At 47.6% G+C, this 20915-nt stretch overlaps 1 protein-coding gene across 1 annotated transcript in view; it reads right to left on the reverse strand.

Moving 5' to 3' along the window:
- Window positions 1-20915, reverse strand: part of SART1 (spliceosome associated factor 1, recruiter of U4/U6.U5 tri-snRNP) — a 414579-nt gene that overhangs the window by 112374 nt on the left and 281290 nt on the right. The window contains exons 9-10 of the mRNA XM_078660694.1: window positions 17714-17920; window positions 15384-15502 (exon numbers count right to left, since the gene is read on the reverse strand). Coding sequence (XP_078516820.1) covers window positions 15384-15502; window positions 17714-17920 — 326 coding nt within the window. The remainder of the gene's footprint in view (window positions 1-15383; window positions 15503-17713; window positions 17921-20915) is intronic.

Here is a 20915-nt window from a genome sequence, read left to right on the forward strand (position 1 = left end):
AAAATGGCAAAAGTAACAACAGTTGTAGAACAGGCAATGAGAAATAATCAAACCCACAAGCAGAGCGCTGGCGAGGCTCAGGGGGCTCGAATCGAGCGCGATCAGAAGGAGCAGCTGGTGGCAATGGGAGTGACTCGGCCCTTGAACAAGGTCGAGGTCATCTTTTGGGTAAGTGCTGGATAGATAATGGGTAATAATTACCATTCTAACTCCAGGGGGGTGCATCTGTATTGTAAGTGCTGGATAGGGTAGGAGTAATAATTACTATTCTAACTCCAAGGGGGTGCATCTGTAGGGTAAGTGCTGGATACTGTAGGAGTAATATTTACTATTCTAACTCCAGGGGGGTGCATCTGTAGGGTAAGTGCTGGATAGTGTAGGGGTAATAATTACTATTCTAACTCCATGGGGGTGCTTCTTTTGGGTAAGTGCTGGTTAGTGTAGGAGTAATAATTACTATTCTAACTCCAGGGGGGTGCATCTGTAGGGTAAGTGCTGGATACTGTAGGAGTAATAATTACTATTCTAACTCCAGTTTGATGCATCTGTAGTGTAAGTGCTGGATAGTGTATGGGGTACTAATTACTATTCTAACTCAAGTAGGGTGCCTCTGTAGAATAAGGAAATTGCTACTTACCAGTATGCATCTGTTCTTGGCATGTAGAGCTGCAGAGTTGCACACTGTGCATAGATCGCCACCTAGTGTTGGGCCCGGATGTTTGCAGTTTGTTGTTGTCCTGAAAAGTTATTTGGAAGTCACGCGATAGGAGACTTCTCTTTAGGACCATATTGCGCATGAGCATCGGCTCCATCCCCAGAATTTCTTTCGCCATTAGGGAAATGATGGAGCTTTGCAAGAAAAGGAAGGATGCCCATGTAATTTGTATTTAATTAAGAGAATACTGGAACAGACAAGGGTAGCCGGGAAGGCGGGTGTGCGTGTGCAACTCTGCAGTTCTACATTCCAAGAACAGATGCATACTGGTAATTAGCATTTTCCGTTCGAGGCATATGAGCTGCAGATTGCACACTGTGCATAGATTGTATAGCAGTACCCACTCTTAGTGGCAACCACCCCTATCTGTTGCAGTAGTTTGGAATAATGTTTTGAGAACAGCCTGGCCCACATTACTTGTTGTTTTGTTTGCACATCTACACAATAGTGTTTTGTGAATGTGTGCGGTGTAGACCATGTAGCTGCTCTGCAGGTGTCATCTAGGGGAATGTTCCCTAAAAATGCCATTGAAGCCCCTATTTTTCTTGTAGAGTGGGCTTTAGGAGGAACAGATAACATACGTTTAGCTTTGTGGTAACAAATCTGTATGCATTTGACAATCCATCTAGCTATCCCAGATTTTGAAATGGGATTACCCTTGTGTGGTGGTGAGAAAGACACAAAAAGTTGTCTTGTCTTACAAAAAGGTTGTGTCCTTTCTATGTAGTATAGCAGTGTTCTTTTGACATCTAATGTGTGAAGAGCTCTTTCTGCTACTGACTGTGGTTGCGAGAAGAAAACAGGCAGTTCCACACATTGATTGAGATGGAATGGAGAAATGACTTTGGGCAGGAATTTTGGATTAGTACGTAGAACTACCTTATTTTGATGCATTTGCAAGAAGGGTTCTTGGATGGTTAGTGGTTGTAGTTCACTAACTCTCAGCAGAGAAGTAATAGCTACTAGGAAAGCAACTTTCCATGTAAAAAAGTGTAAATCACATCTGTGTAAAGGTTCAAAGGGAGGTCCCATTAACCGTGTGAGAACAACGTTTAAATTCCACACAGGCGAAGGTGGTTGTGAGGAGGAGCCTATCTTTACCCCAGTAATCAGCCCCCGTCGGAGTTTTACAAAGGAACTGCCGTCCCTTGGCCCGGACCATATAGGGTAAACTAACCCGGAATCCTTTTCCCTGCAGGGACGTCCAGGGGAAAGCAACAACCAATGGGACACGACCTGGGCCGGTAGAAGGGCCAGTAGAAAGGCCGGTAGAAAGGCGGACCTGGCCCACGAAGAAAAAAACCCAGAAGACGCCAGCAATCAGGAGGACGACGCCAGAGACACGAGGAGGACCAGCGGTAACGAAGACCAACCCGAGGACAACGACCTCACCGAAGCAGAGGAAGACGAGGCTGCCGACGGCGAGGCCGAGACCTGGTCTGAGGATTGGTGGGCACCCCCGGAGGACGCCCAAGTGCCGCCGTAACTCTGGTGCGTGAATCGGGCGATGGGGTTGGAGGGAGGGAGGTAGGTAACGTTACGGGAAAGACTGGGGCACAGGGAATTTGTGTGGTTCGTGGGGTTTTGTTTTCTATCCCTTTTCTGTTCTCCGTATCAGAGAGGGAGCGGGCGCACCTGATTTCCATTGTTCTGACCATTTGCCTATGTACGGTGGTCTCGACTAGTGTCGAGACCACCGTACATTGGCATAGGTACATAGGATGTCGAGAAAGGGTTGGGGGTCGACGGTCTTACTTACGACCCGTTGAGCTGGAGTGATGTCCTAGACTTCTTCGGCATCGGAGGATCCGATACTCTCTTCGGCGTGCTGGTGTTCTGGCACGTCGACGCCCTCTTCGAAGATGTCGTCGGGGATCGAAGCGGACGAGCGAGCCATAGTTCTCCGGGCTCGTCGGTCCCGAATGGTTTTCTTGGAGCGGAATGAGGCACATGCCGAACAGTCTTTGGCCTTGTGCTCCTGTGAAAGGCAAAGGTTGCACACCTCATGTAGGTCAGTGTGGGGAAACTTCCACCCACATTGAGGACACTTCTTGAATGGCGTTGTTTCCATGAGCCAGAAAGCAAGGCCTAGGTAGGCCGGAAGGCCTTCGGCGACGACTGGAATCGAAGCCTTCGAAGTGGTAGAGAATTGCGTCGATGTAGCGCGAACGAAACAATACAGTCGAACTGGGTGAGGATTGCGCGTCGAAGGAAAATCGGTTCCAAACTGGAGCGCAGGAAACACATCCGAGCCTGATGGTGGAAAAAAACATTCTGTGGATGGAGCCGATGCCGATGCGCAATATGATCCTAAAGAGGAGTCACCTATCTCGTGACTTCCAAAGAACTTTTCATGACAACAACAAACTGCAAACATCCGGGCCCAAAACTAGGTGGCGATCTATGCACAGTGTGCAATCTGCAGCTCATATGCCTCGAACGTGCTGGTTAGTGTAGGCGTAATAATTACTATTCTCACTCCAGGGGGGTGCATCTGTAGGGTAAGTGCTGGATACTGTAGGAGTAATAATTACTATTCTAACTCCAGGGGGGGTGCATCACTAGGGTAAGTGCTGGATAGTGTAGGGATAATAATTACTATTCTAAGTCAAGTGGGGTGCATCTGTATGGTAAGTACTGGGTGCATCTGTAGAGTAATTGCTGGATAATGTAGGGGTAACAATTTTAAAAATTCAAATTCAAATTAATAAAAAAAATAATTCAATTAAATAAATTAAATAGAATACTTACCCATACTTATGTTGTAATGGCATGCGTTGTAATAGCATCTGCGTTGTAATGGCATGCGTTGTAAAGGATCTTGCGTTGTAAAAGTTTCATTGTAATGGTATTGCGTTGTTATTCCTGCATTGTGATGGTTGTTTCCCCAAAGAACATATGTTCTGTTCAGTCAGAAAGTGAAGGCGCAATAAAGATGCCTTAAAATCTGGTTTTTATCTTGCCACATTTGCTCTGTTTGTTATTCTTTGGCGAAACCGGCGCTGAGCGATACAGCTCCACTGTTCCAGAGGACTGGACTCAGAACAGGGTATAGCCATGAGCTAACCCTGCAAATACTGGAATGAGGCCATCACCTCCAGAAGTATAATTAAGCAAGATAAATTTGAAGTATCCTTATTCAAATGCCTAAAGCTAATCTTCTATCTCTTATCAATGAACAACATTGGAATTCCTACAACGTAAAGTAGGCGATTTCTCAACTGCAGGACTGGAATTATGATAACCTCTAAGACTCCGTTTTTTACTACATGGTTCTCGAGAGGAAGGCTTTTTCAGCCAAAACGCGCGTAGAGACAAGGAGATCAATGGAGTACCTCTCACACATAGAACATATTAGATAAATGAAGAAAACTGGAGGATCTACTATACTCTGACCATTGGAGAGTATTAAAGAATTAAAGAAATAAGACCTGTATTTATGATTGACTGTTTATATTGTTACCTGCAATGTATGTATCAAAACCGTTAAAGTCGTATGCAATCAGACTTTTGCTTTCTGGATATCATATGTATCAAAAAGATTGGAATGAACAAATAGAGATGTCTCACAGTTGCAACACATTATGAATAGTATGGGTTATGAGTGGTATGACTGAATGACAAAAGGTATCTTTTGTATACGTATAGTGAGATGATATATTGTGGAGTCCATTAATAAACGTTTTGATAATTGTATATATAAAAAATTACGTGCATTGAGCCTTTTTGCGATATATATTGTATTTTAATAAATATAAGGATAGGTGCCTGAGAATTGACACGATTATCACATTTGCTCAGTGTTCAGAAGACAGAGGTCAGAAGTAAGTTTACAATTACTTTTCCTTCACCAGAGTTTCAGGATTTTGTAAAGTGAACTGTCTGACCTGCTGTACAAAGTGTGAAATGAAAGGATGTAGGTGTCAGGTTTTTCCTAACACATTTAAATAGCTAATAAGTCAACTAAACAAACATTTCATAATATATTTCAGTAGTTGTGAAAGCCTATTTTTTGTACTTCACTGTGATGAAAAATATATTTTACTGGGATGAAAAGCAAATCAGAACACTTTACTTGGTAATGTGCAAAATGATAAATATATTTTCTGAAACCCAAATTTCACAGATTGTTGATACACTAAGTATTTATATCAATAAAGCTGTCCAGTAGTGCGATGATATTTGGCCATTTCTTGGAAATGTACTGTCTGTAAATGACAGTGCACCACCGCATCACGCTTTAGTAATATATTAAATAAAAGTGTGTGCTTAAACATGAACTGAGAAACACTCCTGCACCTGCCCTGAAGGCAATGCTATTCGTAAACTGAGAGACAAGTCAGGGATCCTGTATACCCTATACTTAGGCCAGATTCTTATTAGACATGGAGCCAAAGTTTATCTATTTAATCAAACAAAGTTTTTGGTGTTTTTTGGCACATCAGAAGTACGGAACTCAGATATTTGAAGGTGTACTCATATGTGAGAATGAATCAAAAGGTGACACAGTAAAATAAAATATTTGCCAATGATCACACAAACTGAGACGAGTTAAAGGGGTAAGTACATAACAGTTAGGTCAAGTAGATTATTAAAGTTATTTCACCTGCATGTCTAGTAACATTTGCATGATTTATCGAGGCCTGCATGGGGTTCTATGGCAATACAAGAGGCTATTATGCTGAGGAGGAGCAGAACTGTTCTAACCGTGACTTGGTGGCCTGGTTGAAAAAGAGGGATTAGTGCCTGAAAGGACTGTACCCTGGCAGCATTTGGATAACCCATTCCAATGTCTGAGGTGAGGATTGCCCCTAGATAGGGCTCTATCTGGAGAAGTAGGAGGTGGGAATCTGTAGCATTGATGGTAAACCCCAGTTGGTGAAGGATCGATTGTGAGCAGAGTGTGTGCGCAACAAGTTTAACCAGTGGCACTTTTGAGCAGCCAGATGTCCAGATAGGGAAAAACATGAATGCCCTGTCTGTGCAGATGAGCAGCTACCACCGCAAGGTACTTCGTGAATACCCTTGGGACAATGGTGACCCTGAAAGGGAGCACTTTAAACTGAAGTGTTTTCCACGGACTATGAACCTGCGATACTACCTTTCTGTTCGGAAGTGCTCTGAAAGGATGTATTTGTTTAGGAGCCAGAGGTTCAGAATGGGAGACAATTGTTGCCTGTGCAGGACCATCCAAAATAGACTCTGGAGTGAACTGTTGGGTGTGTGGCGGTTTGCACAAGGGGGAGGCCTGGGGGGGGATGAGGTCTTTGAGCCTCCGCAGTAGGAGGTGCAGCAAAAGGAGCTGGAAGGGGTGTTTGAAGGGCACCCATGGCTTTTGCCGTTTTTGTACCTCCTTCATCTTTCCCAACCTATGTTGAGAACACATGTTGCTCACTGAAGTGCAGGTTGAGCAAATTTTGATGGACTTTCAACTTAAACCTGGAGACTTGGAACCAGGCATGTCTGCACATTAGGAAGCTGGAGCTGCCCCCCCCCCCTCTTGCAGCAGTGTCCGCAGCCTCTAGTGCACAGCAAATGATGGATCTGCTTTCCCTCAGAGATGATCTCATAATCCCCTTTCCTTTGCTCCAATTGGCACGGTCTTACCTAGAAAGTAGCCCAATCGAATTGGCTATCTGTCAATGGTTGACTGACTGTGCAGCTACCCTCTTACCTGCAGGATCGAATAGTTTTCTTACCTGTCGGTGTAGTTTTGCAGCTTGAAGATCTTTCTGGATTCACTATGCTGTGCATTATTCCGCGGTCTTGTGGTTGGGTCCGGATTCGTAGTCTTTTCTTTGTTTTTTTTTTTTTTTTTCTCTTTGCCCAGGTGGGCGTCGGCGTCACACCCCCTTTGGGTGTATTTCCGGTGACGTCGGCATGCTTCCTGCGGAAGCTCCCACTCTTGGGCGCCATCTTCGGGTTCTTTTTTTCCGTGTTTCTTTCGTTTCCGAAGTAATGGCAATGTTCTTCTTAGTTTGTATTTACCGCTTTGTATTTTCAAAGTCTATTCTTTAGTTAACCACCTCTTCTCTCTCCAGCCTCATCTTTCTGGCGGAGGTGGGTGGGTTCGCTAGTGAATCCAGAAAGATCTTCAAGCTGCAAAACTACACCGACAGGTAAGAAAACTATTCGTTTTGCAGCGTGAATCTTTCTGGATTCACTATGCTGTGCATAGATTTTGTAGCGGTTTCTCATCTCTGTGGCGGCTGGGTGGAAGATGAGCGTTGGGTGTTGAATATGTGCTGTAGCACCTTCTGTCCCACTTGAGCTTCCTTGTTCATTTGTATGTCCACACAGTAGTGCTTCGTGAACGTGTGCACCGAAGCCCATGTTGCCGCCAGGCATATGTCCTCTATGGGTGTGTTAGCCAGGAAGGCTATTGTAGCGCCCTTCTTCCTGGTGGAGTGGGCACGTGTCCCCTCAGCCAGTTCCTGTCCTGCCCGTTTGTGGCAGAGTTGGATTGTTTGTGCGATCCATCGTGCAATGGTCCTTTTGGTTACTGCTTTGCCCATGAAGCTGTTTGCGAAGGACACAAAAAACTGTTTCGTTTTCCTGTGCCCCTTTGTCCTTTCAATGTAGTGCATGACTGCCCTTCTGGCGTCCAGGGTGTGCAGAGCTCTCTCTGCGCTGGTTGTGGGTTTTTGGAAAAAACTCGGTATCTGTATAGACTGGTTCATGTGAAAATTGGATACCACCTTCGGCATGAAGTGTGGGTCAGTCCTCATCACAACTCTATCGTTGTGTATTTGTATGTATGGTTCTTGTAGCGTCAGCGCTTGAAGCTCGCTTACTCTGCGTAAGGACGTTATCGCAACCAGGAAGGCTGTTTTCATAGTTAGCATCTTTAGGGAGGCCTTGTGAAGTGGTTCAAAGGGCTCTTTCATGAGTTCCGTTAGGACTGTGTTCAAGTTCCATGCAGGTGGCGGCACCCGCTTGGGTGGTGCGATCCTTTTCGCTCCTTCTAGGAATCTCTTCACCACCTGTGATGTGAAGAAGCTCCTGCACGTTTCTCCCCTTGTGTAGGCTACTATCGCTGCCAAGTGAACTCTTAACGAGGATGAGCTAAGGTTCTTCTCCAGTAAGTGCGTCAGGTACCTTAGCACTGTGGAGTCCCTCTTCATCTTATTGTGGAGTCTTTCCTGTCTGCACCATATTGTGAATCTTTTCCATTTCGCAACGTAGCACTTTCGAGTGCTGGGCCTTCGTGCCTCCCGAAGTACCCTCAGGGTGCTTTCTGGTAGTCTCAAATGTGCGAACTCTATGTCCTCAGGAGCCACGCTACTAGGCTCATGCTCTCTGGCTCTGGATGCAGTACCTCTCCGTTCTGCATGGACAGTAGATCTTTCCTCCTGCTGAATCTGTGGGGTGCACACTGTGTCATCTCCATGATCTGCGAGTACCAGGTCTGCCTCGCCCACTGCGGTGCGACCAGTATCAGTGTCATGTTGCTCGCTCTGCACTTGCTCAGTACTCTGTGCATCAGTGGTATCGGGGGAAAGGCGTAGGCAAATGTCCTTGACCAATCTATCCATAGGGCATTCCCCAGTGTCCCCTCCTCGGGCTGCCTGGATGCGAAGTTTTGGCATTTTGCATTCTGGCGTGTGGCAAACAGGTCCACCGATGGTGTCCCCCACCTGTCGAACAGGTATCTTGTCTCCTGAGCATTGAGCTCCCACTCGTGGGATGCCGATGTCTGCCTGCTGAGCCAATCGGCTTGTATGTTGTCCTTCCCTGGTAGGTGTATGGCTAGCAGGTCTATCTTGAGAGGGATGGCCCATCTCCATATCTCCTGCGCCAGCGTTGAAAGCGGTGCGGACTGTGTGCCCCCCTGCTTGTTGATGTAGAACATCGCAGTGGTGTTGTCTGTTTGTATCAATACCTTGTGCTTGTACAGTCTTGTTTGAAAGGCCTTCAGTGCAAGGAAGATTGTCTTCAATTCTAAGTAATTGATGTGCTTTGTGGCATCCGTCGGTGTCCACAGTCCCCTCACCTTGAGCTCCTCCATGTGAGCGCCCCATCCCTTCAGGGATGCGTCTGTGGTGATGGTCACTGTTGGCGTTGGGGGCGTTAGAGGCTTTCCCCTTGCTATGTTCTCCATGGTCCACCATGTCATCTCCTTCTGCACTGCGTGCGTTACAACCACTAGATCCTCCCAACTGCCTGTAGCTTGTGACCATTGCTCCTGTAGCCATTCTTGAATGGGTCTCATGTGGAGTCGTACATTCGGTACCAGGTGGATGCATGATGCCATCATCCCCATGATCTTGCTCGCCGTCCTCACTGTCCGAGCTTGTCCCTTCCGGTAGAGGCGAGTTTCCTTCACCAGCGCCCTCGCCCTCTTCTCGCTGGGGAACACCTTGCCCTGTAAGGTGTTGATCTGTGCTCCCAGGAAGATCTTCACTTGTTCCGGCTCCATTGATGATTTCTTCCAATGGATGGAGAACCCCAGGTTTATGAGCGTGCTGGTCACTGTATGTGCGTGCAGCTTGCATTTCTGGTATGAGTTTGCTTTCACCAGCCAGTCGTCCAGGTAAGGGTATACATGTATTCCCTGCCTTCTTAGGTGCGCTGCGACTGCTGCGAGGCACTTTGTGAAAACTCTTGGTGCCGATTTTAGACCGAAGGCCAGTGTCGTGAACTGGTAGTGGCTTTCTCCGACGGTGAACCTGAGCATGTGCTTGTGCTTCCTGTTCATTGGGATGTGCAGGTATGCGTCTTTGAGGTCTATAGTGACCATGAAGTCCCCGGTCTGCAACTGTGGGAGCACCTCTTGCAGGGAGGTCATTTTGAATTTTTGCGTTCTTATGAATTTGTTCACGAACCGTAAATCGAGAATGGGCCTCATTGTCTCGTCTACTTTTGGTACCAGGAAGTATGTTGAGTATACTCCTGTGTTTCTTTCCTTGAAGGGTACCCTTTCTATGGCCTGCTTCTGCAGGAGTTCTTTTGCTTCTTCCTGAAGGCACTGCAGCTGCTTGCTTGCTAGCGGCTTTCTTCTTGGTTTTCTGCTTGTTGGCCTCGCCTCCAACTCTATGCAGTATCCGAATTGGATAATGTTGAGGATCCATTTGTCTGATGTGATTCCTCTCCACTCCTGGAGGTGGAATCTTAATCTTCCTCCCACTGGTGTCCTGTGGTCGTAGGTGTCTAGTTTGTCTTGACCCATCTGTACGTGCTGCCCCCTGGGATCTTTTTTGTGGGTGGGCACACGGATTTTTTTGAAGTCACTTGGAGGTGGGCTGCTGGCCCCCTCTTCTATTTTGTCCCCGTCCATTTCTCCCTCGAAAGGACTGGCCTCTTTGTTGGTACTGCCAGGGCTGTTTCTGATGGCCCTGCTGACCCTGCGAGTCTGCCTGGTGCGTTTGCTGGAAAGCCTGGTGTGATGTACCTGGCTGGTTTCCGCCTCTTCCGCCGGGCCTCCGTGACGGGGTGCCCCTCTTGTTCCCTCTGAACTGCAATGCTCCCATGGATCTTGCTGTTTCGTTATCCTTCTTAAGTTGGCTGAGTTGCTCATCAACTGTTTGTCCGAAAAGCGTACTGCCGTTGAATGGTGTGTTCAGGATGCTGTGTTGCACCTCCGGTTTGAAACCGGATATCCTGAGCCAGGCGTGTCTCCTTTCCGTGACGCCCATCATCATGAGCCTGCTGGCGGTGTCTGCCCCATCCAGGGCCGTCTTAAGGCAAGAATTTGCAGCATTCTTCCCCTCTTCAATTAGCTTTTCGGCTTTCTGCTTGGCATCCTGGGGCAAGTCCTTCACCAACTGCCCCAGTCCCTCCATGATTTGGTACATGTGTCTGTTTACCAGGGCGTTGGAATTAGCCATGCGCCAGTGGGTCGCGGCATTCCGTTCGATCCTTCTGCCCACCAGATCCATCCTTTTGCTCTCTTTATCCGGTGGCGGGCCCGAGGTAGTGGGTACGTTAGCCCTCCTCCTTGCTGTGGCCGTGATAATGGAGTCTGCGGAGACCGTGCCCTGAATGTAGGCCGGGTCCTTTGCGGCATGCTTGTACTTCTTCTCAGTTCTGGGAGTTACTGCCTTGCATGTTGCGGGCTCCCTGAAAGCTTCCTTCCCCTGAGCCAAGACGCTCTCGAGCATCGGGAGGAACTGGCTCCTCGTTTGTGTTGGGAGCAATGTTTCCAGAAGGAAGTCTGCTTTCTGCTTCTCTTCGTCGAGCTTGAGCTTGAAAGCTGCTGCGGCAGATTGTATCACCGCGTTGTAGGCCCCGATGTCGTCCGGCGGCGAGGGCCTCGAGGGGTAGGTGTCGACCACCTCCTCCGGGCTGTCGGTGTCGACATCGATGTAATCTACCTCCTGAAGGTCATAGGGCGCCGACTCTGTGTCTGTCCTGCCCTCATCTTCCTCCCCATAGCTGTAGCTCTCGTGGGGATTCTCGTACTCCTCCTGGTCGTCGAACACCTCGACGTCCTGGTCTTGCTCGGTGACTTCGGCGACCTCTTCTTCTTCCTCCTCGACCGCCTCCAGCACTGGTGGCTTGGTCTTGTGAGGGATCGTGAAGGCCTTCATCCTTGCGTCGAAATCTTTTTTCCGCTGCATGAAGTTCTCCATTTCTGCCTCGAGGCGCCTTCTTTTCTTTTCCATCTCGGCCGCGTGTTCCGCGTCGGATGGTTCCGCCGCTCTCTTCGACGGATGGCTCGTCGCCGTGCCTCTCGGAGTCGAAGTTTTCGACGTCGAACCGGATATCGGGTCTCTGGTCGTCGTCGACAGTTTCGGGTCTTTCTCCCTCGTCGATCGATCCTTTTCGGGGACGATTTTCGACGTCTTCTGCTGATCAGCAGCTCTCGGCGCCGGGGACTCCTTCTCTGAGGATCCGCTGGGCCTGGGAGTAGTCGCGGACGCCGCCTTTTTTGGCGTCGGCGCTTTCGGGGTCTTGCCCTCGATTTTTCGAGACTCAGAGTCTCTCGGGTTCTTGGGGGCCGAAGAGTCTCCTACCTTGTCAGAAGTCTTCGTGTAATCGGTCTCTACGACCGTGTAGCTGTCGTCTTCGGCGGCAGCGTTGTCTTCTTCCTCGGAGGACATCCCCAGCTCGTAGAGCGACGGGGTCGGGGCCTTCCCCTGCAGGGCGGCGTGTGCTACCCTCTGCCTCTCTCTCACACGAAGGGTCTTCGGGGTGAAGGCGGAACAGGCGTTGCAGTCTCCGCTTTCGTGGTCCACCGGTAGGCAAAGGTTGCATACCGGGTGCTGGTCCTTCTGCGCGTACTTGTGGTGGCAGTTACGGCAGAACTTGAACGGCGTGTTGTCCATCCTCGAGCGTCCAGGGCCTCTCTGGTCGCGTGTTCGTCGACGGTCGTCGAAGATCTGGATGGAAAACGCCTTATCTTTGCTTGTCTTTCGTCGGTGAAGTCCCCTGGAGTCTTCAGATGACTTCTCCTCGTCTTTTCTGTATTTTCTTTCTTCTTTCTCCAAAAATGTCTGGAGCCCAAACGGGAACGATCCAGACCCGACCGCGGAAAAAAAGAATCTGAAGATGGCGCCCAAGAGTGGGAGCTTCCGCAGGAAGCATGCCGACGTCACCGGAAATACACCCAAAGGGGGTGTGACGCCGACGCCCACCTGGGCAAAGAGAAAAAAAAAAAAAAAAACAAAGAAAAGACTACGAATCCGGACCCAACCACAAGACCGCGGAATAATGCACAGCATAGTGAATCCAGAAAGATTCACGCTGCAAAACTATTAGTTTGCTCTTGATCTGGTGGACGGGCATCACCAGTAGTCAGAGTTATCCCTTTTGCAAGCAGTAGTGACCGGGTGGAAGCTGGCCATGGTAGAAAAATGGGGAACCCTAGGTGTAACCACTTTGGCACAGACGGTGTCTTGAAAGATGTCTAGGGTGTAACGGAGCATGCCTTTAAGCATGGGGAGGTACAGAAGGGATCGGTGGGTGGAGGTCAGGGACTCGAAAAGGAAGTCCTTCACTAAAGACACAGTGTGGAGATCTACCATCAGGAAGGAGGCAGCCCTACCAATATGTTCATGGTACGAGGTGGATTTGTCAGAAGCGGAGAGACAGGCCTGGTGGGTCAGTGTCATAAGTGTCCCAGGGATACCCTGCGGAGGAGTGATGAATATATCCCCGCTCCCTGTCCCTCCAGGTCTGAATGAGGTCATCCCGCAGGTGCATAGGGAACAGACTCACCTGAAGAAGTGGGTGCGAATGGTCAGTGCTGTGGAGCAGGATGAGGTGGATGTAGAAAAGTGACAGACAATGAGTTTGTAGCCTTGTCCACTTTCTTGCTCTGTTTCGGTGGAGGTGGCATGTCCAAGGCTTCCTCCAAGGACAGCTGCCATTTGGACAGTTGAGCTGCAGACATCGGAAGGTGGGCGAGCATCTAGCCTGTGTAGGGAGGATGTCAATCTCTTCCTGACGCTTATGATGAATCGACTGGACTGTTCCTGAGCCATGTCCAGACTTTGATTGGCATAGATGGTTTCAGCTCCAGTGACAGTTTCAATGCCGAAGCTGTTGGCTCAACTCCGAGGCAGGAGCATCCGGTGCCGAAGCAGTCTGTCTCAATGATTTCTTCGGTGCCGAGCTAGGTGCTGCATTCGAAGACGGTGGTCAGTGCCAGCCCTGCAGTCAGTCTCTGGTGCTCCACAGTAGCTGAATGACCCTTTTGAGGGGGTTGCTCAGCATGGGACCGGTGTGGGGAGTATTGTATTTACACATTTGACAGCGCTGGTGGAGAATCTTGAAGCTTTAGATCGGTGCCAGAGCTATTGTCAGGGGAGAAAGCCTATTGATCAACAGCAGAAAGTTGTGGATGGTGTTCCCCTTTATAATAATAGTTTATTGGTATTTCTCAGTAGAAATTGCTTTTAAATATCTCTCGATGTCAAGATGAGAAGTGATCAGCTTCAGGTCAACGAGTAGCCGCATGCATGTGACTATCAAGGAAGGACTATGCACCATTAAGAGAATCATTCATTAACTGTCGCAATAGTGGAACTACTATTTTGGGATTATGAATCACAACATATTTTACTTTTTGCTTTTCATTTCTGTTGAGAGCCTGTTGATGGAGTTCGCATTTTGAGTGATCAAGCACATACGTGAAGCATTGATTATTCTTTGATGAGAAAAGGCTATTATCCCATTTTCAATCGGGCTTAGAAAAGTTTCCTATTAGCCCCAAAAATATATATCTCTTGTTGTTTGATTTTCCAGACGATAAAACTCTGATGAAAAGGGTGCCAATGCCTGGTCCTATAGTAGGGAGTGATTTGCCTGCTCAGTTGTCAACTTCAGTGTGAAAGACAGATGATAGCCACAGCACTTCAAGGACAATGAAAGCAAAAGACCTAAAAATAGGTATGTCTCATCATTCAAACTACAGAATCACACACCAGGGGAGTATTCTGTACTCAAATTGGAGAAGCTTTCCATATAAGCATCCCCACAAGAAAAACAGGACAGTAAACATATATTTAGATGATGGACTCGAGGCCTGGGCCAATGAAACATTGCCTAATTCACAACACACAGTGGTACTCTCAACCACCAAATGACCGATGAGAATGCATAAACATCACTGAGCAGATACACCTTGCACCAAAGATGCCTTTCCAAAGGTGGCTTGTAGATCCCACAAACACAGCCAAACATTTTCCATTCAGAGACACTTCTGCCTTCTATAGGCACTCTTACCAACACAGCAAACACAAGGAGATGATGGACGGAGCGCTGAAACCTTTCAGACACTCACCCCCAGTCACAGATCTGGGTTAAATCCATCATCGTTCTTTTGCTCACTTCGCCACCTCAGTTCAGACCCAGACTCTTACCAACACGCCATTCATAATACTACCTTGATTTATGCGCCAATCATTACAGTAGAAGCCAGTCATCGGCTCTTATACGACTCAATCAGCAAAAATAGATACGACTCAATCAGCAAAAATCCAGTATAAGATTCCTGTGACAGTCTTAAATTCCACCCTTCTACTGTCACCTTTAACTAAATAACTATCTTCCACCCTTCACCACACTTCAGTGCAGCAACACCTTGCCTGTCTCAGCCAAAGGCCCTCCTACCACCATTATGAGCAAACTGTCGATTTGTCATTCTTGCAGGACTGTTCTCAAACCCTCTCCTTTAAAATTGTTGAGCAAATCTGGCTGTTCTTTCTCCAGCATTATTTGACAGACATTAAATCTCTACCCATTCACTAGATTCTTTCCTTTGTAACAATATCTTACACAAACTGGACTGACCTCTACAAGGGATTAAATCCTGGAAAGCTTGTGTGCTCCCACTGCTGCAGTTCAAACATACTGGCCCTATAATTGGTAACGTGGTAGGAGGAAGCTAGTATATAGTCCACCATTACATACACTTAAGAACTAGAGCAGCAGTCCAGAACGAACCATTCCGCTACAAACACAAAAGAACTTAAATGAGACTTGAAAACTAGGAGAAGATATTGCATCATCATCCAAAACACACCAGTAACTCATTTGTGTTCTCTGAAAGGTCCATTAAAAAAAATAGAAAAAGTATATAAATCTTGCAGAAACACGGTTTCAACACCACCAAGCTCTGCAAACCCCACCGTCATAAAATATCTTAGCCAAGCACCATGAGACACAGAAGTGCATATGCTCTACGAGTGTCATTCCTATGTTCATTAATGATGCCTTTCCTTACCGAGATCCATAATCCTCCTCTGCGATTTCAAACCCAAATAGCAGATCCTCCGCTCGTAGAGCCTTATCCTTCTTGCGAATTCGCTTCACTCTCCGCTTCGTTTTCTTGAATTTCACGTCCTACGGGGGACAAAATAAACAATGATACAGTGACTGGACATAACGTCGTCACCTAATTCAAACCCATCAAATTCAGCAGTGACAAGAAAGCAAATGCTACTATCAAAAGTGAAGTAAAGTAGAAAATATTGTTCAGTAAAGTTATTTCTCTGAACACACAATCTTCCAACAGAATACTCACCCTCTAACTACCCTTTCAGGTATCAAAATAGGTCTGAGAACGTTTCCCAGGAAAGGTCTACAGCTGTGTTGAATAGTGCCATGAAGCACTAAGTGGCATGCTGTTATCAATTCCTTGTACTTTTTCCCCACTCTAAGGAAGCATACAAGAGGAACCGAGACAGCTTCACTAAAAACAAATCAAAGCAACTTCTCTTTGGTAATAAACTTTCTGATAGATACTCCGTCTACCTTAAGATTCCTCCCCTTTTGGACATCCTAGACTCAGACCGAATCCAGAATCTTTCCAATAGTTCTCCACAGCGGTATGGGGCACAGGAAGTTACTCAGTTGTGCCGTCACGGGAGTCATAAAGCACCCCCACTGGCCCCTTCACACCAGTTTCCCTTCTCAGGGGTGTAACATTAGCCCCCGTGGTGCGGGCCCGAGCTCCAGATGCCCCTCATCATAATTGCAGCATTAGTCAGTCATCCAGTTTGAAAGCTGCTTAGCTCAAGTCAACTCAAGCGTGGAAGCAGCAAGGTGGAGCAATACGGTATCAACTCTGAGATGGGTTAAGGTGGCTGATTGAGCAGAAGGCTAGAATGGAGGCAACAGAAAAGTACAGTAGGCAGACGTCATCGTGTGCAACAAGGAGGAGCTATAATGAAAGAAGGTGAGACATGGCCCTGGGCTGGGTTCTGTGGTTCACGAACAGGCCCCCCTTGCATTCTGGTGTGAACCCTCAACAGGTGCACTGCAATAAACGGAGCGCTGAATACTCTGCTTCCGCCAGTATTTCAAAGGGCGACACCTCACTTATCAATATATGTGTACAATTTAGTTATGGAATCCGGACTTATTTGCATCATTGCAGTTTTAGGTGTATATGTGCAGTTTTAGATGTATATGTGTCACTTACGATGTGAAAACAACTTGAATATAAAAAGCAATTTTGTCAACATATGAGTAATCATTTACACACCATGCCGGGAACAATAATGAGATTTAGGCCGGAATGTTTCTGGTTGGTGTTAGAGTTGACAAGAGGGCTGGAGACAAGGGACCCTCTAAAAACAAAAGTGTGGCGCTGACAGTAAAGACTGACCGCAATGTTCAGTATAGGGTCAGCCAGTATCTGGTGATTTCAATCTCACGTTGTTGGAGCGGAGTGGCAAAAACAGCTTCAAGTACACAGACCTCGTATAATAATGAGGTTTTTGCTCAAGCTTTAAGGTGTCCTTTGCAACCCTTTGTGCAATATTAGGGCCACACTGGTTTCAATAGTAGCATAACATGGCTGTAGGTTGATGCACCAACTTACAGACAGAGCTCAATACATTCAAAATAGGTGAGGATGGCAAACAGAGCATGTCATGAACACGGACCAAACTGGAATTTATATAATGGTTTAATGTAAATTATTTCTGTGGCTTTTTAATTCTCACTTGCCAGCCTAAAACGAAAGCTTCTTGTAATTGCTAGTTCCTATTAATCTCAATGGACGGTTTGATGTAAACACTATACAGTATTCCAACCTAGAGAAGTAGCGACATTTGCTAATGATTTATCATGACCTGTGTGCTTGTTGTTTGCATTTGATTTTCATCCAGTGAAAGGACTTTCTAAAGGAGTATGAAATTAATAATTACATCAGATACACTGTTTTTCTTAACATAGTTCAACCAACACCAAATCGTTTTACAGAGACTAATCAACTTCTGGGTCCATGCTACTGTGCTTGGTTGGACGTCATTCCGTTTGAAGCAATAACACTCAAGAGATTCCCAACTAGGCCACACTATGATCCCACACTCTCCCAACTAGACCCAGCAAATGAGGGCTGCTTCTCATCCAAACAGCTATGAAAAAGCTTCAACTGTGCCTCTAGAGCATTAGGAAAAGATAGTAAAATGCTGCAATAAAATACAATACATCTTTAATTGTCGGGTAATGCAGTAGAGAAACTGCTATAGGTCCTCTATTCACTGTACATCAAAGAGGAGTAGACCCAGAAGTGGTGTGGAATAAAGTTATACATCTCACACTTACCATTTCTTCTGGAGTGTAATACTCAGATGCAATCTTCATAGCAGGCAGGTCCAGAGACTGCGCCTGGTTTCGTAGGTTTTCTCTGATGTGCTGTAGCTCTTTCTCCCAAGAGCAATCAGCATTACCTCCGGACTCCAACCGGAAAGATTTCTTCTTCTCCCCATCAATCTCTTCATCATACTTGGAAAGCACAGTCTTATGTTTCAGCTGGAAAACAGAGAGGAAATGAAAGCATGAGTCACAATATTTTCTATAAATTAACATTCACGTGACATGGGATGGAACCCGGGTTCTACTATTAATAAAGAGCTGTTTTTCCAACCAATGAGAAAATCATAATGAGGTTTATGAGTCCATTTAAATCGAGATCCCTCCAAATGTCAAGAGGACCTACTGGATATAATCTAAGATGGCTATAATAAGAGGAAATTAAGTTAAACATTAGACTGCTGTTTGAAATAAAATAGCTGGATCAGCTAGACTCACACTCTTGATGAGATCCATGTAACCTCACAGGCCAAACATAGCTCTCTCACCTGCAACCACTGGAAACAAATGGAAAGTAAGCAAAAAAATCTTACCATCAAACTATCTTTTTCCTTTGAGAGGCCGTCCTACATAGGATTGGCCTAAAGTGCCAGAAAGATCTTATAATCGGTCAGTCTAACGCATAACTCTTTATCAAAGAAATCAACAAAGACAATATTTTGAAAGCCAATTCATCTACACCAACAGATTCTGCATTTGCATGAAATACCATCCCCACGCCATCAGGGTTCCTGCCTTTCCTTACAGGGGTTTGCTGTTGTCACTGGACCGGCCCGAAGTGCTGCCTGACTTCGCGCTACTCTAGAGTTCCGCACGATGACCAGACTCCGAGGGCTCGCTCCCTTGCAACATGGTGGCACCCGTATGACTGGTCCCCAAAGTGCTGCAGAGCTTTCGTAAGGCGATCACCCCGGGTGCAATGGCTACACGCCACCTGGTAACGCCACATTCAGTTCCTCACGGCGGAGGACTGCAGCGACCCTCTGTCCTGCATTGCAATAGGTTGGGGTTGCTCAGCCCCGCTTGCGCTCTCGCCCTGTGTTGGTGCGCGCTGGGTGGGTGATCCGACTGCTCACTGGATCTGCCCATTACGGCAGCCATCAGATCGCCTTAAACGCTGCCTTATGTACCATGCCTAGTCTTGGGCTTTTGCAGCCTTCGCACGGCCCGCTGTTCTTGGGCCGCCTACCCTTTGTCCCTGCTCTTGAGGGGCCCATCTACCGGAGGATTGAAGGGGATGAGTGCCTGCCTCCTTAGATGATATTCTGGGGGCAATCCTCTTGGCACCGACTTCCCTGGTTGTGGGGCGGGCCTCCTTCCATTGCTGCCACCAATGGACCTGATTGGTAGGCTGGTGGGGGGGGGGGGGGGAAGAGGGCGGCGGGGCTTCTGTTGGTACAGAAGCTTTAGGTGGGTTCTCATTGCCCCCTCTCCCCATGACGTGGTAGCGAGGAACCATCGGGACCGATGGCTGGGTGCCTGGCGGCTTCGGATTGGTGGCCAGTTCCATCTTTTGACTGATTATGGGGACCCCCTGTATATGTGAACTGTATGGTGGGCCTGCATTTTCACTGCACTGTGCCCTCTCTGCTGGTGTGGGGTGTGGACCTGCCTCTCCTTGCCTGCAACTGGGGGTGCACTCCTTCGAACAGAAGACCTGATCCACCTGGCCGGAGTCTGGCACACTGTACTTCGGCCCTGCAACCCCTTAGTGAGACATGCGGCACGATCCTAGAGGGTGAGCCTCGTTGAGGAGCGGACTGACTTAGTGCTCCTGCTGACCTGCCTCGTCCTGCTTAACCACTCCACTGTGCACTCCTGACACCTTAACTATACAGCCTGCTGACCTCCCTTCTGGCCGGTGTGCGGCCTCCATTGGAGTCCCTGGGGTACGCATACCCCTGGGGCCCAGCTTCTTATGCTGCCACTGCTTTACGCCCTATAGGCTAGGCTCCCTTCTTTGAAGGTGCAACGTGTCACAGAACCCCTTTGTTGGGATAGGCAAAGATAATCTTCCTCGTCCTGCGGCCTCCCAGACCTGCATGGACCAATATACAACGGGAACAGGACAGGCTGGTGTAGGCAAAATGGAGAAACCTGCCTCTTCGCTGGGACACCTAGCCACAATCCTCTGAGCCTTTCCGACCTCCCAGACCACTGTGGAAGGCAAGATCGGTGTGTTGCGAATAGATGTCATCCTCTTCTGCCACGACCTGTGCTACGCTATGGTCATAGATCACAAAGGACGTAACTAATCTGTCTATGGTGGAAAATGACATAGCTAACCTGAAATCCACTGCCTTCGGCCTCCTCACACGAGTTTCATCTCCATGTGGAAGATGCAGAGAACGTATCTTGCCACAATAATGAGCACCTTGTTGGGATCCAGGAATAAAGTAAGCCGCTACAGGTTGCAAACATCTTCGAATCATGGATCAGGTACTGGATGCAGTCGGACCAGCTGCCCCCCTGGTTCGCGATCGAGAGAGCACACAGAGTCTTAACTCCTAATTAATTTCAAAGACAGGGTAGGGAACTTGAGGGAGTCTCGGTCTCGCCCAGACCTCTGGTGTGGCGATGCCAAGGTGCTCCTCTTCCTTAACTACACCAAGGAGGTACAGCAGCAGCGCTGCTCTTTCATGGCACCTGTTACCGGCCAAGCCTCGGGGTGTCTATGCAAATAAGTCCCATTTTTCCACACTCCGGAGTCGGATTGAATATAGCTTACTGAGGAGCGCCCACTCTCAGGACTGAGCAGATTCTGACATCTGGTGCAGGGGCCCTCTGAGCTGGCCTGGACAGCTACATCTACTATGCCTAAGAGAGATTGCACCCGCTCCCTCACACACACACCTAAAAAAGATCCAAATCATCCTTAATGTCTCTCCCTCCACTGGGTCAGATCCCATACTCCACTATAGTCACCAAAGTGGTGGAATTTCAATAGAGTGGAGAGGACATTCTTGCCACAACCTCTACACCTCCTGTTGATGTGCCAGCTGAAAATGACCTCTCGCAAAGTCCCGAGATCTCAGTCCCCAGTTCTAACCACTCTGGGTCGAGAGGGAAGTACTTCTTGCCCATTGCTCTTTGTGATGTGTAATATGGCCACTTCTTGACGATCACTAGCAGTGTCATGATGGTTGCAATTCAT

Source organism: Lissotriton helveticus, chromosome 9 (assembly GCF_964261635.1).
Source record: "Lissotriton helveticus chromosome 9, aLisHel1.1, whole genome shotgun sequence".
Taxonomy (NCBI): Eukaryota; Metazoa; Chordata; class Amphibia; order Caudata; family Salamandridae; genus Lissotriton; species Lissotriton helveticus.